We start from the raw sequence: 15,361 nt of genomic DNA, 5'->3' as shown, positions 1-15,361 counted from the left end.
TGTAATAGTATCATTTAAGAAGTACATGGATAGGTTCATGGGTTTGGAGGGATATGGGCCAGATGTAGGAAATAGCTGGGTGAACAAAGTAGCCAGCATGAGCTAGTTGGATCAAGGGACCTTTTAAAGAATATGAACAATGTTGGATTCCTTGTTTAATAAAAGATGCTAATGCATAAAAAGAATATTACTATATGAATTGGGTCAGTTGTCTTATAAAGTTTTGACATACTATGGTCATCTCTACTGGAGCTTATCAGAGTTAGTGGTGACTTTATTAAAACATGAGTTTTTTTTATGTGATGATCATGGATTCTCCCTTGTGAGAGAATCTAAAAAGAGAAGTCAATGTTTAAAAAGAGTTAAACAGAGATTAAGCCTTTTTTTCCTCTCAGAGACACGTGTGTAATTGGAATTCATTTTCGCAAAGGGGGGTACAAGTAGGGCTGTAGGGTCATTGGGGACTTCAGAATAGAAATAGGATTTTTGGTCCGTTTAGCCCATGCCAAACTATTAATCCTGCCTAGTCCCATTGTCCTGTACCTGGATCATTGCCCTCCATAGCCCTCTCATTCATCTACTCATTCAAGCTTCTCTTAAAAGCTGAAGTCAAACCCGCATCCACCACTTCTGTTAGCAGCTTGTTCCACACAGTGATTATATATTTTTAGTGCCATGGTAGAAGTACTCAGTAAGCCAGGAGATGAAATGTTATGGACAGACAGGAATGTGTCATTACATTCAAATTAGCCTAGATTTCATTAAGTAATGGAACAGAGCCTTAAAGGGCTGAATAGTTTAGTTCTGCTCCTGATTTGTATGACCTGCTAAGTACTTCCAGCATCTTCTGTTTTTAATTCATATTTCCGGCAACTACAGATATACAGTTGTTTTTGTGCAAAGAAGGAAGGCGTAAGAAAAACTCACATAAAATCTTATATGAAGAAATTATAGTAACTGATTCATTAACCTATATTTCACTTCCAAATGTTAATTCATATCAAGTTCAATAAACATAAATTGCAAAATAAAAATTACCTACTCCTGCACTAAGAGGAGTGTTGGAAGGATAATTATTTCAGTTATTAATCGTACATTAATAATAAATTTCAGATTAGCTTTTGCTTCACCCATGATTGAACAAAAGAATTGTAACTTTCTTACCTCTAAGTAGTCATGGCTACAGTTTACAGCTTCCTCAACATCAAAGGAAATGAACTTGAGGGAAACTACTTGTCCTTCAGGTTGGGTGATAACCCATTTACAGCTTCTGTCATGTGGGTACAGTTCAGGATAATAAGGTGACTGAATCACTCCCTTATTATAAAGAGTGCCACCACATGCTGTAATGAAGCAACAGGAAGAAAATGAAATTTATGAAAAAAGCAGAGGATTATTTAAATAAACATTGCAACTAAATATGAGTTTCCAGATTCCTTTTCTCTGATGTTTCTGTAGGTTGTGCACTGTCCACTGATTTTAATAGTTCATTCATAATATACCTGTATCACAATGTTTTTAATCACAATGTTGTTATCAGAGAAATCCCATTTTTGCATTTTGTGAATATCAAACAAATACCTTGAATGAATACATTTAGTGATGAATCACGGTACTCATTGAATGAATGCTGTCTGTTGTCTTGGGTTTTGTGTTAACGTGAGAGTGTGGAATTGGCAGTTACTATGAATATATAATAGCAACATAGGGTTTGCTCTGCATACAGAAAGCTTGAAGTTACTTCTGAAGATTCTGCCCTTCTCTGCATGCTGTACTCTTTAGTCTTCTCTAAGTAAATGAAGTAAAATCACTTAACTTGAATTAAGGTATTTACAAATTTCAGAGTACATTTATTATCAAAATATGTGTACTACATACAACCTTGAGATTTGTCAAGGTACTGTAGCCTCAAAAAAAAGGAAACCCAATAGAAACCATTAAAAAGAATATAGTAAAACACACAATGTGCAAAAAAGAACAAATCATGCATTTCAATATCACCATAAAAGGCTGTCTATTGAGGGAAAATGACAGGCATTTAAGGGAGAATTAGATCACAATTAGAAGTAGTAATATAATGGGAATCTGGATGCAGATGCGAACATTACAGAGCTTCAGGAACTCGATTTCTGATGAACTCTGGGAGAAAAAAAATGTGAAACAGCAAATAATTCCTCAACATCCAAAAGGAAAATCCTTACCAACTTTATATACAGCCACAAAACCTCTTCTTGTGACAGAAACACTTGTTTTAAATTTAAGCCACAATTTATTGCCGCTTGTGGTAATCGGGGCTGGGGCTTCAGTACCACAGAATTTTCCAATTAGATGATCTGTCTCTGCTTCACCATCATGAACCTAAAATCCAAATAAAATTTAGGAAAAGGAGCAAGAAAATCATTCTGTTTTCTCAAGAATATAACACTTTACTGATATAGCAGACCAAGCAGATTTCAGCTTGTGTGCAAAAATGGCATAGTATCCATTGGAAACTCTATGGATGATTGGAAAAGGACAGCACAATGCCATGGTTGAGCATACAAATGAACATAATTCTTTGAGGTGAATTGAATCTGATTTTGTGAAGACAGCACAAAATTTTATTTATTTGTATTTATTTATTTGGCCCAACAAGTCCAATTATGCACATTTGACAAACAAACCTACCAACCTGTACAATATGTAGATAAGCCTACAAGAGGAGAGGCTGTATTTGATCTGGTTATTGGGAAATGAACCTGGTCAGGTGTCAGGTCTCTCAGTGGGAGAGCATTTTGGAGATAGTGATCACAATTCTATATCCTTTACCACAGCATTGGAGAGGGATAGGAACAAGCACATTCGGGATATGTTTAATTGGAGTAAGGGGAACTATGAGGCTATCAGGTGGGAACTTGGAAGCATAAATTGTTCTCAGGGAAACGTACCGAAGAAATGTGGCAAATTTTCAGGGGATATTTGCGTGGCGTTCTGAGTAGGTACGTTCCAATGAGACATGGAAAGGATGGTAGGGTACAAGATCCATGGTGCACAAAGGCTTTTGTAAATCTCGTCAAGAAGAAAAGAAGAGCTTATGAAAGGTTCAAAAAATCTAGGTAATAAAATGAATCTAGAAGGTTATAAGGGTAGCAGGAAGGAGCTTAAGAATGGAATTAGGAGAGCCAGAAGGGACCATGAAAAGGCCTTGGTCGACAGGATTAAGGAAAATCCCAAAATCTACAAGTATGTGAACAGCAAGAGAATAAGACATGAGAGAATAGGACTACTCAAGTGTGACAATGGATAAGTGTGTATGGAACTGGATGAAATAGCAGAGGTACATAATGAATACTTTGCTACAGAAAAGGATCTTGGCGATTGTAGGGATGAATTGCAGTGGACTGAAAAGCTTCAGAATGTAGATATTAAGGAAGAGGATGTGCTGGAGCTTTTATAGACAATAGACAATAGGTGCAGAAGTAGACCATTCAGCCCCTCGAGTCTGCACCGCCATTCTGAGATCATGGCTGATCATTCACTATCAATACCCAGTCCCTGCCTTGTCCCCATATCCCTTGATTTCCCTATCCATCAGATATCTATCTAGCTCCTTCTTGAAAGCATCCAGAGAATTGGCCTCCACCATCTTCCGAGGCAGTGCATTCCACACCTCCACAACTCTCTGGGAGAAGAAGTTCTTCCTCAACTCTGTAACTCTGCTTTTGGAAAGCATCATTGGATAAGTCACTGAGACCAGATGGGATGTACCCCAGGCTACTGTGGGAAGCGAGGGAAGAGACTGCGGAGTCTCTGACAATGAACTTTGCATCATCAATTAGGATGGGAGAGGTTCCAGAGGATTGGAGGGTTGCGGATGTTGTTCCCTTATTTAAGAAAGGGAGTAGGGATAGCCCAGGAAATTATAGGCCAGTGAGTCTTACCTCAGTGGTTGGTAAGTTGATGGAAAAGATCCTGAGAGGCAGGATTTATGAACATTTAGAGAGGCATGATATGATTAGGAATAGTCAGCATAGCTTTGTGATGGCATGGCTCCCTCCTGTTGAAGGGTTTCGGCCCGAAACGTCGTCACTACCTCCTCCCATAGATGCTGTCTGGCCTGCTGAGTTCTGCCAGCATTTTGTGTTTTTATTAATTTCCAGCTTTGTGAAAGGCAGGTCATGCCTTATGAGCCTGATTGAATTTTTTGAGGATATGACTAAGCACATTGATGAAGGTAGAGCCATAGATGTAGCGTGTATGGATTTTAGCAAGCCATTTGATAAGGAACCCCATGCAAGAGTTATTGAGAAAGTAAGGAGGCATGGGATCCAAGGGAACATTGCTGCTTTGTGGATGTAGATGGGTCATATTCTGCATGGAGGCTGGTGACCAGTGGTGTGTCTCAGGGATCTATTCTGGGACCCCTACTCCTCGCGATTTTTATAAATGACCATGATGAGGAGGAAGTGGAGGGATGGGTTAGTAAATTTGCTGATGTCACAAATTTTGGGGGTGCTGTGGATAGTGTGGAGGGCTGTCAGAGATTACAATGGGACATTGATAGGATACAAAACTGGACTGAGAAGTGACAGATGGAATTCAACCCATGTAAGTGTGAGGTAGTTCATTCTGGTAGGTCAAATATGATGACAGAGTATAGTAGTAATGGTAAGACTCTTGGCAGTGTGGAGGATCAAAAGGATTTTGGGGTCTGAATCCATGGGACACTCAAAGCTGCTATGCAGGCTGACTCTGTGGTTAAGAAGGCAAACAGTTCATTGACCTTCAGCAATGTTGGGATTGAGCTTAACAGCTGAGAGGTAATGTTGCAGGTATATAGGACCCTGGTCAGACCCCACTTGGAGTACTGTGCTCAGTTCTGGTCACCTCACTATAGGAAGGATGTGGAATCCATAAAAAGGGTACAGAGGAGATTTACAAGGATGTTGACTGGTTTGGGGAGCATGCCTTACAGGAATAGGTTGAGTGAACTCGGTCTTTACTCCTTGGAGCGATGGAGGATGAGAGGTGACTTGATGGAAGTGTACAAAATAATGAGAAGCATTGATCGTGTGGATAGTCAGAGGCCTTTTGCCAGGGCTGAAATGGATAATATGAGAGGGCATAGTTTTAAGGTGCTTGGAAGTAGTTACAGAGATGTTAAGGGTAAGTTTTTTTACACAGAGAATGGTGAGTGTGTGGAATGGGCTGCTGGCAGCGGTGGTGGAGGAGGAAATGATAGGGTCTTTTAAGAGACTCCTGGATGGCTATATGGAGCTTAGAAAAATAGAGGGCTATGGGTAAAGCCTAGGTAGTTCTAAGGTAGGGACATGTTTGGCACAGTTTTGTGGGCCGAAGGACCTGTATTGTGCTGTGTGTTTTCTATGTTTCTATGTTATACTTCTCTGTAGAATGTGGGAGGGAACTGGAGCACCCTGAGGAAACTCACATTCATAAGGAGAGCATTCACTGCCTATAGATGGGGAGGGAATTTAACCCCACTCAGAGGCAGTGAGATTGCATTACACTAACTGCTAGGATACTATGCCACCCTAAAGAAGAAAGAATATGCTAAGCTACTTGAGACTTCTGGTGAATGGATGTGCTTCATTTTATGAACAAGAGTGTCACACATGAATTGGATACCAAAGACTTCAGTTTTGCAAAATCTAGTAATAGCATGTACTAGGGGTGATTGATATGTTCGTGGTCTAAAGCAGAAGAAGATGGGTAATTAACTTCAAACTTTCTGCATTTTCACTCAAAGAGTTGAACTGCATGTGCATGTAATGAGAGCTGTATAACTTATCTCCTTCTGCCTTAGGCCACAAATTTATCAATCACCCCTGCTGTGGATCACTTCTGGAGTCCAAGACTCTGAATTCTACAAAGAAGGGATCTGTATGCTCCACCACTTCTGGACTAAGTGTGTAAATGTAGGAGGGGCCTTTGTTGAAAAACAAATGTGCTAGGTTTTCTAAAATTGACTCCTTCTATCTTAGGCCACTGACTTATCAATCACCCCTCCTACTACACACAAAATGCTGGAGGAATTCAGCAAGCCAGGCAACATCTAGGAAACAAGTACAGTCGATGTGTCAGGCCGAAACCCTTCAGCAGGAATGGAGAAAAAAGCTGAGGAGTAGATTTAAAAAGTGGGAGGAGGGGAGAGAAAAAAAAAACTGGTGAAAATCTGGAGGGGGAAGAATCAAGTAAAGAGCTGGGAAGTTGACTTGAAAGAGACAGAAGGCCACAGAAGAAAGAAAAGGAGGGAGGAGCACCAGAGGGAGGTGATGGGTGGGCAAGGAGATAAGGTGAGAGATGGAAAACGGGATGGGAGATGGTGAAGCTGGGTGGGGGGGGGGGCATTACTGCAAGTTTGAGAAATTGATGCTCATGCAATCAGGTTGGAGGCTACCCAAATTGAATATAATGTACTGTTTCTCCAACCTAAATGTGGCCTCATCACAACAGTGGAGGAAACCATGGATGGACATATCAGAGTGAGTATGGAAAGTGAAATTAAAATGGGTGGCCACTAGGAGATCCTGCTTTTTCTGGCAGATGGAGCGTAAGTGCTCGGCTGAGCTCTCTCCCACTCAGGCCTATACTAAGGTGTTCAATTTTCAAATCATGATAAGCCAGCTGTTGCAATTGGAAAAAACATAAATATTGTTAAGAGAACTTATTTTTTTTAAACATAAAGCTTTGTGAGAAATATAATTTAAAATGTTTAAACCATCCAGTTTAAGATGGTGTTGGTGAAGCACAGTGACAGCTTACAGGTAGCAAATAAGACAAAAGAATCATTTTATTAATCACACTTATTCTTGGATTCTATCACTGTAATCAATAACCTGTACTTCCCTTTTGAACTACCTGTACGACCTGGCACTTTCGTGGTGTGAATTGATGTCTCAAAGATGTAGCACAGTTGTGGCTTAGCGTGTGAATCAAGGCAGCTTGGCCCGAGCACAAGAGAGGGGAGTGAGCTAATGTTAAGGCATTGCTAGAATAGACTTGGAGGCAATGCAATGCAGCAGAGATGAGGTGAGGGGAACAGAAGTGATGCAGAGCCAAGGTGCATGGCCCGAGAGCAAAGAAAAGTCTGAGAATGGTGGGCTGAATTAAGTGCTGGGCTGAATTAAGGTGGTAGGATCTGAGCCTGAGAATATATCAAAGCAGCAAGGAATGACCCAAGGTTTGGATGAATTAAGTACTGGAACAGATTGAAAAGATCAGGGTGTTTGGGACAGAGGGGGCGGGAAGAGCTCGTGATATTGTGATAAGTGGCAAATCAAGTGTGAGGTTTATTCATCTCTGCGCTGAACAGAGGTTGCAGACAATGCAACTAACGGGCTTCTGAATAGGTTGCAGTGACGTCTACCACCATGGCTGTGAACTTCAGTTCTGAATGTTATTTGCTTACTTTTACTGTTCTTTTACTGTTTGCACAATGTGTTTTTTTTTTGCACATTGGGTGTTTGACGGTCTTTTAATGAATTCTATTGGGCTTTGTTGTTTTGTGGCTGTCTGTAAGGAGATGACTTTCAAGGTTGTAAATAGTAGACATACTTTGATAATAAAGGTACTTTGAACTTTAGGGGCAACGAGGTAAAGCAATGGTTAAAGCAGCTGCAGCACAGCAACAGGTTAATGGTTTGACTTTGACATTGGGTGTGGTCTCTGTAGAGCTTGCACATGTTCTGTGTGATTATGGTTTTTCATCCATGCTGGTTGACTAATCATATCCCACATCCCAAAAATGTGCTAGTAGGTTAATTGAGTTTCCTAAATTACTCCCTAGAGTAGACAATTGGCAAAGAGAATCATAGAGAATTTGATGGACATGCTTGAGAGGGCACCAACTATGTGCGTGAGGAAATATAGAAAGGGGGAACAGTCTAATAGCATTGCTCCACAGGCAGCTGACATAGACCCAATGGGTTGAAATATTGTGATAAAAGGCAAATCAAGTGTGAGACAATGGATGGTAGTATTGCAAGAAATGTAATGGAACACAGAAATTTTGCAATGTGTGTCTACAAATCCAAGTCTGACCTGCAGGGATAAATGAGAAGGCATACTGAATATTTACCTTAATTGCTGTGGCATAGAATACAGAACTGGCAGGTCATGCTAGAAATGTAATGAATGTAATCCTAATGTAATAAATGTAATGAATGACCAATTCTGGTCATCACACTGCAGGAAGGATGAGATAGCAGTAGAGAGGATGCAGAAGAGAAATTGAAGAATACTATCATGATATGAGGAAAGACTATCTAGGTAAGAAGTACCTTTACTAAAAGGGTTTTCTAATCCAGAGGCAAGTGGACATATATAAACAAACTAACAAACTTTAATTTGCTTATTTTTTTGGATGATAAAGATAAAACTAATTATGAAAATCAAGTGGAAATGTGGATAAGGGAGTGTATTAGTCCTGATATTTTTGAATAACAATGCAGCTTCTGATCTAATTTCTTATGGCTTTATGTTTCATTTATGAAACATCTGTCATAGTAGATGCAGGAAATCCCACCATCAGGAGAAAAATGAGGGGAGATTTGACAGAGGTGTAGAAAGTTATGAAGTGTGTGTGTGTGTGTGTGTGTGTGTGTGTGTGTGTGTGTGTGACACAGGGATGGCAGGGATATAGATGGCTATGGTCTGGGTGCAGGTCAATGGGTGCTAGACAGAATAATAGTTAGGCTCAATCTAGATGGACTAAAGGGCTTGTTTCCGTGCTGTAGTGTTCTATGATACTGGCCAAATAGCCTTGAATTTTCCTATTAATCCATAGGAATACCAGAGTTTAATGCTTGTACAACCCTATGTAGGGCAGATAAGAGGAAGCAAAAATAAGGATTCACAGATTAATCTGCTTTCTGAAGGTTCTCAATACCCTTTTCCTCGCCTACTATTTGTTAAAAGATAAAATTGCCATTAATCAATACACTTAATTTCGCTTTTCTATCTTCCACTTTTAGGTGTTAACTTTGTGGGAGAGGATTGCCAGTCCAATAATCATCTGAGGGCATCCCCATTTACAGCTGATGCTCTGCTGTCATTTTCTCTAACCTGGCACCTTCAATGTCAAACTCAAACTACCTACTAATAAAAGATTTCTATATGAGTTTAAGGAACTGTCATCAAGTAAATCAGTAAAGAGAACAAGAACGAGTTCAAGTGTGAGCAGGTGTTGTTTATTGTCCTTCCATTTTACTCCGTTAACTGAAGTGTCCAGCAGCCTTGATGTCAGAAGGACAATCTTCAAATAGAACCAATGACGCAAGAGCATCAAAATATTATGCAGTGACCATGGAAATAATATTCACATAAATGGCTGAGGTAATGATTAATGGAAGGATTCTTATATCTGCAAAATAATGTTATATGATTTGTTTGGGTTGCAGATCTAGAAGCTAAACCTCTAAGGAGTCTTACAAAATGGCTTTGGGAGTGGCAGCTCCCAATACTTCATCAGATGTTTTATCAGAACTTTGTACAAAACTAATAAGAACACAGCTTGAGTACTGCATACAGTTCTGGTCACTACAATACAGGAAAGAATTACCTGCTTTGGAGAAGGTGTGGAGGAAATTCATAAAAGTATTACTGAGACTAACAGAATCTTAGCTATGAGATACACTTGAATAAATCAAATTATTTTCCTTGAAACAAAGGATGCTGAAGGAGGATTTAAGTTGGTTCTATAAATTATAAGTTGTGTAAGAACGATGGAACTCTTTCTCTAAATATCGGGATGAAAACCAACAAACAGCTTTCAAATACACTTGGTAGAAGAGAAATTATGAAACATTTTTCTTCCCACAGAGAGGGTGATTGGGGTCTAGATCTCACTAACAGAACGTGTAGCAGAGATAGAAGCCCTCTCAGACTTAAAAATAAACACTTAGAAGTTATTATCTACTGAAATACAAAGCTCTGGATTAGACTGAGAGTCTGTTTTTGACTTACAGAACTGTAAATATATTATGGTTCTGTGATTTTATAATCATATTAACAGTCTTGATATCGTTAGGACAATAAACTTTGTCATTACACATATTATTAAAATCCCTGAGATCACATCAAACTCTAAGGTTACAGTAAGTTGGATGCACATGTCAATATGCCTTGGGGGAGTAGCAATCAACTTGCATACTTTCAAACTGCTCTAATTCCTCTGTTTTACAACATTTGCAATCCTTGAAGTGTCATGTTTCTGAATACAGGAAATTTGTACTTCTGGGAAAAGATGCAACAGGACATTCCACGATGAAAAAGAAGCAACCACCCATGTTGCAGTTGTGCACTGTGAAATATTCCTCACCATGACCTCTCCCTGCCTTTCCCATATTGTCTGGTTCTCATTTCAGTGTTTTATTGTTGGCCTCTAAGAAAAGGCTAATGTGCTAATGCTGCCATTTCTGCCTTGAGATCAGGTCTCCCTCACCACATGATCAAATAAAGGTTTATGTAGTTCAGGATTTCAGGATTGTTTTTATATTTTATCTGACAACAGGTTAAGTCCAGCTTGTAATCTAAAAAAGTGTTCATCTAATCTTGTCAAGGTGATGTCATTATATTAATATAATAAATGTTCCTTTGTTGCCAATTGGATCCTTGAATATATAGGTGCATAAAACACAAAAATGCAACAAATGCTGATCATTAAGCATCATTATAAATTTTGTATTGTGAAACAAAGAAGCATCTTCTGAAAAATGACAAATAGAAATCAATAGAATAAAAACAACATGAAATTAATAAGAAAGCCAGTTTCTTTTATGCTATAAAAGAAAATTAGATTTTTCTCCCTGTTTTGTCTTGAAAGAGTTAACTACTTTTATTTTCTAGAAATATTACTAATGTGGAAGTAATGATTGATTGGTTAGACTTAGTCAATTTTTGAAATTATGCACATTACAACTGCAGTCAGACTGACATGATATCGGAGATAGAATCCCACCATTTTGGATCTAAATGAAAGACTACTTACATTAAGGCCTAAACAAAAAAGATCTAAAAAAATTTTTAAAGTCTCCCTGGTGAGCTAATATAATCCATATTTAATTAATTTAATCCACAATATTAAACCATCATTGACCATAAGTGCATTAAAGGCTCAAATAGCAAATGCATTGCACTTTAATACTTGAGTCTGGAATATGTTGGAGTAAAACAAAAAAGCTGTTATCGTCAATACATAACTGTGATTGAAACAAATTAAAATTGCAAATAATTTTGTAAACAATCTTATCAATGCACTTTTCTGAAAAATTATATCAACTTTTAATGAAGCATAATGCTGATATGAGCATAAGTCAAGTCATGAGAATTTTCTGAAAAACTTCTCAAACTTCTCACTTTTTCCATTGAGAGTATGAGAGATTCAAACAAGAGGACATGAGTTGAGAGTTAAGGGGCAAAAGATTAGGGGTAACATGAGGGGGGACTTTTTTACTCAGAGAGTTGTAGCTGTCTGGAACGAGCTTCCAGTAGAAGTGGTAGAGACAGGTTCGATATTGTCACTTTAAAAAAAATTGGATAGGTATATGGACAGGAAAGGAATGGAGGGTTATGGGCTGAGTGCAGGTCGGTGGGACGAGGTGAGAGGTAAGCGTTCGGCACAGAGTAGAAGGGCCGAGATGGCCTATTTCTGAGCTGTAATTGTTATATGGTTATATGGAATATTAATTACCATTACATGTTTGCTGTACAATGACATACACACCATTATTTTAATGAAGAAATCCACCAAAGTCTTAGTACAGATTAAGGATAGGCAGGGCTGTTTCATTTCCCCAATGTTCTTCTCAATATTCCTTGCTAGAATCATGTACTTTACCTTCAGCAGGCCCTCACATAAAATAATGTGTAGACTGATAAAAAACTGTTGCCTCCACTCTAGGGCCAAGATTATCCAAGTCTCAGTCACTGATTCACAGAATACTTATGGCACTTATGAATGTGTATTCTTGGAGACCAACCATCAAGAGCCTAGTAATTCCTTCACTGACGTAGAGGATGGGTATAATGGTGAACATCTTGAAGACAGAAGGTCTCCACCAACCTGCCCTTACTTCAAAATAACTGCTCCCAAATCAAGGTTAATAGCAACACGCTGGTAAACTCCAACGACTTTCAATATGTTAAGAGCTATCTCTCAGTAAAAGCAGATTCACCACATCACCACATCCTCCAATGCTCCCGCACAACCTGTGACCTATGTAAGGAAAGGAGTGTTTTAAAAACTCAAACCAGAGATTACACACATGCTCAGCCAATGCAAAGATCCATGCTTTCCTGATGCTTCAAAAACATGTCCTGTCATCATTTCTAACTCTGATAACCTCCAAAACTATGCAACAACATCAGTTTGCTCTTGCTGGCCAATACACTAATACTGAATCTTTGATCAGTTTCAACCAATGCTGGCAGATAGACACCTTGTCCACTTGCCTGTCAACAGATTCCCAAAATTGCACTCTCCTTTGAGCTCCATCACAGCAAAGGTCCCCAGAGGGATAGGAAAAGCATTTCACTTACAACACCAAATCCTCTTTGGAATGATGTAACATCTCCCCATGGGCAGTCCTGCCTTGTGTCTGTGCAAAATGGAAATCAAGCATCTTGAATTGCCCTGAGCACCTCTACTCTTCATGATTGCAGCACACAAAGGTCTCTTACAAACAGATGAAAGAGTGCATAATTTCCTGCAGAACCCATGCAGCTCCACCATCAAACAGCAAACATCTACCCAGTTGCAGCAGAGTTTGCAAATTCCACGTATGCTTCATCAGCTACCTCAGAGACTATTGAATTGGAATGGAAGCAAGTTATTCTTCATCCTGTCAACTAGATCGATGTCTAGCAAACACATTATTAAAATGTAAAAACACAAGCAGCTGTGATATTTCATATTCTCTCCAGGAAATCTCCCACACAGATACATCTGCATATTTCGTGACAAAGCTCTACCCATTCCCTATGTACTTCACCACCCTAATTCACTGAAAACTTCAGCACTATTCCTCTGGGTAAGGTAAACTATTAGTACCAGATGCAAAGAGTATAAAGATTGAATCAATATACCCTGCCATTATAACCTTCTAATACCACACTACTTAATTTGGTTACACCCATTGCTTTCTTTTGTTAGAAGTTAATATGATAAAGTTAAAAAATGTTTCCCATATCAATACTTTTCCTCTGATCAGTAACAGTGAATTCATTGAATACTTACTAAATAAAAATATAACATGTGCCAAATAGAATGCAGCGATTTTGTATTTTAAAACCACTGTTCCAGCAAATATGAGTAATTTGCTTTCAAACTGATCCATGTGTTCATGTGAGCATACTTAATAATAAAGGATAATTTACCTCTATATAGTCCAAGGAACAGTTGACATGGAATTCCAAATCCATATGTGTGAATTGAAGAAGAATGCGCTCTCCTATGGGCTGTTCTATAACATAGATGCACTGTCTGCTGCTAGGATATGGACGAGGCCAATTGGGAGAGGTAAGAATTCCTTCACTATCTCCATATGTTCCTCCGCAGTCAGGTTCAGCTATTCATTAAGAAAAATGACAAAATTAGCAAAATGAAGCTAAAGAGAAGAAGAACAAGTAGAATAGGAGCAACACAGGAACATAAAACACAAGAAAGTAGCAGCAGGAGTAGGTAACAAGGCCCTTCAAGCCTTCCCACCGTTCAATATCCTCATGGATAATTACGCTGTTCCCAACTTCTTTGCCAGTTTTCCATAAATCTCAATTCTTCAATTTTACAAATGCTTATCTACCCCCACCTTAAATAAAAATCTAGCTTCTAAGGCAGACAATCACAAAGATCTAAAATTTTCTGAGAAAAGAGACTTCTATTCATCTCAGTTTTAAATGACCAGTCCCTCAGTCCCTTATCTTATAGCTATGTCCCCTTGTTTGTGACTTCCTCATTGTGGAAACATCTCAACATCTACTCAGTGAAGTTCCCTTAAGAATTTACACATTTGAATACAAGTAATCTAACATTCTTCTGAACACTGAGGAATACAAACACAAACTGTCTAGCTTCACTTGATAGGACAGCATTCCTAGCCAAGGACATTACCTAATGAATTTCCTTTGGAGAGCCTGCAGTGCTATTCTTTCAAGATGGATGCCAAATTTGTAACCCTTAGAAGTTTCTCTCTCTGGGCTAGGACAATGGAGGAAGCAGCAGAAGCACTGGACTGGAAGACTTTGAACTCCAAACTGTGCTACCATCTCTCCAGTTTCACCTCCAGTTAGAAGTAAGAAGTGTACTTCGTACTGGAGGTGAAAGTGGAGAGAAGGGAGGTTGTAAGGTTACAAAAGGGAATAGAAGCCAAGAACTATCCTGGATGACCTTTGGAAAGTGAGGTGTTTTTGCAAATAGAAATGGTGTGTGACCCTGCCAGTTCTGACATTGAAATGGATAAGTTAGTTATAAAACAGGAATTGCCAGGAACACTTAGCAATTCAGGCTTTGTAAATAGGGAGACACCCTCAGGTTGATTATTGTTCACCAGAGCTAGAAAAGGTTAGAAATTGAACAGGAATTACAGGGATAAGGAAGGGGTGGTGGATACAAAGGGAATGTCTGTGAAAGGGTGAAAAACAAAAGAGACTGAATAACATTAAAGATGCTAATACTAACTAAGAGAACGTGGTGAACGTTCTTTTATTTCCAGCTTATGTGTCTGAATGGAATATAAGTAAAAGAAAATGAGCGGAGAAGAAATGTTAAAGCTGTAAAATACAAAAGGCTGCAACCACTGGAAAATCAGAAGTAAAAAAGAATGCTGGGTATACCCAGCATATCAGGTAGTATCAATGGAAAGACAAAAACTTGAGTTAATGCTTCAGGTTGACTTTTCATCAGAGCAAGCTAATTCTGACACAAATAGGAAAGATTGGTTGATCTAAAACTGTGGAATTCATTATTGAGTCCTGCAAACAGTAAACTAAAAAGAAACCGCCCCTCAAGGTTATGTTGTATTTCACTGGAACAGTGCCAGTCATCAAAGATCAAAGTGGGAAAGGGATGAAGAAAGAACAGAATAAGCTGGGGGTATAATATGCAAGGAAATGTTAAGAAATGGTGCTATCTGTGAATGTCTTCTTCGGCTGTCCATCAAGTTTCGATGATGACTGAGGCCTGGGCTAGGTTACATGGAAGACCTGCAGTTGCCCATGCTGCAAGTCTCCCCTCTCCACACCACCGATGTTGTCCAAGGGAAGGGCATTAGGACCCATACAGCTTGGCACTGGTGTCATCGCAGAGCAATGTGTGGTTAAGTGCCTTGCTCAAGAACACAACCTCAGCTAAGGCTCGGACTAGCAA

General features: G+C 39.1%; 1 protein-coding gene across 1 annotated transcript in view; it reads right to left on the bottom strand.

The window, feature by feature from the left end:
• The window catches only part of cubn (cubilin (intrinsic factor-cobalamin receptor)), a 359,402-nt gene that overhangs the window by 296,026 nt on the left and 48,015 nt on the right, over nt 1–15,361 (bottom strand). Inside the window, exons 14-16 of the mRNA XM_059971453.1 lie at nt 13,375–13,565; nt 2,202–2,358; nt 1,165–1,343 (exon numbers count right to left, since the gene is read on the bottom strand). Coding sequence (XP_059827436.1) covers nt 1,165–1,343; nt 2,202–2,358; nt 13,375–13,565 — 527 coding nt within the window. The remainder of the gene's footprint in view (nt 1–1,164; nt 1,344–2,201; nt 2,359–13,374; nt 13,566–15,361) is intronic.

Source organism: Hypanus sabinus, chromosome 6 (assembly GCF_030144855.1).
Source record: "Hypanus sabinus isolate sHypSab1 chromosome 6, sHypSab1.hap1, whole genome shotgun sequence".
In the NCBI taxonomy this organism is placed as follows: Eukaryota; Metazoa; Chordata; class Chondrichthyes; order Myliobatiformes; family Dasyatidae; genus Hypanus; species Hypanus sabinus.
The sequence above is the reverse complement of the archived record's forward strand: the minus strand, read 5'-3'. Positions and strand labels throughout refer to the sequence as shown.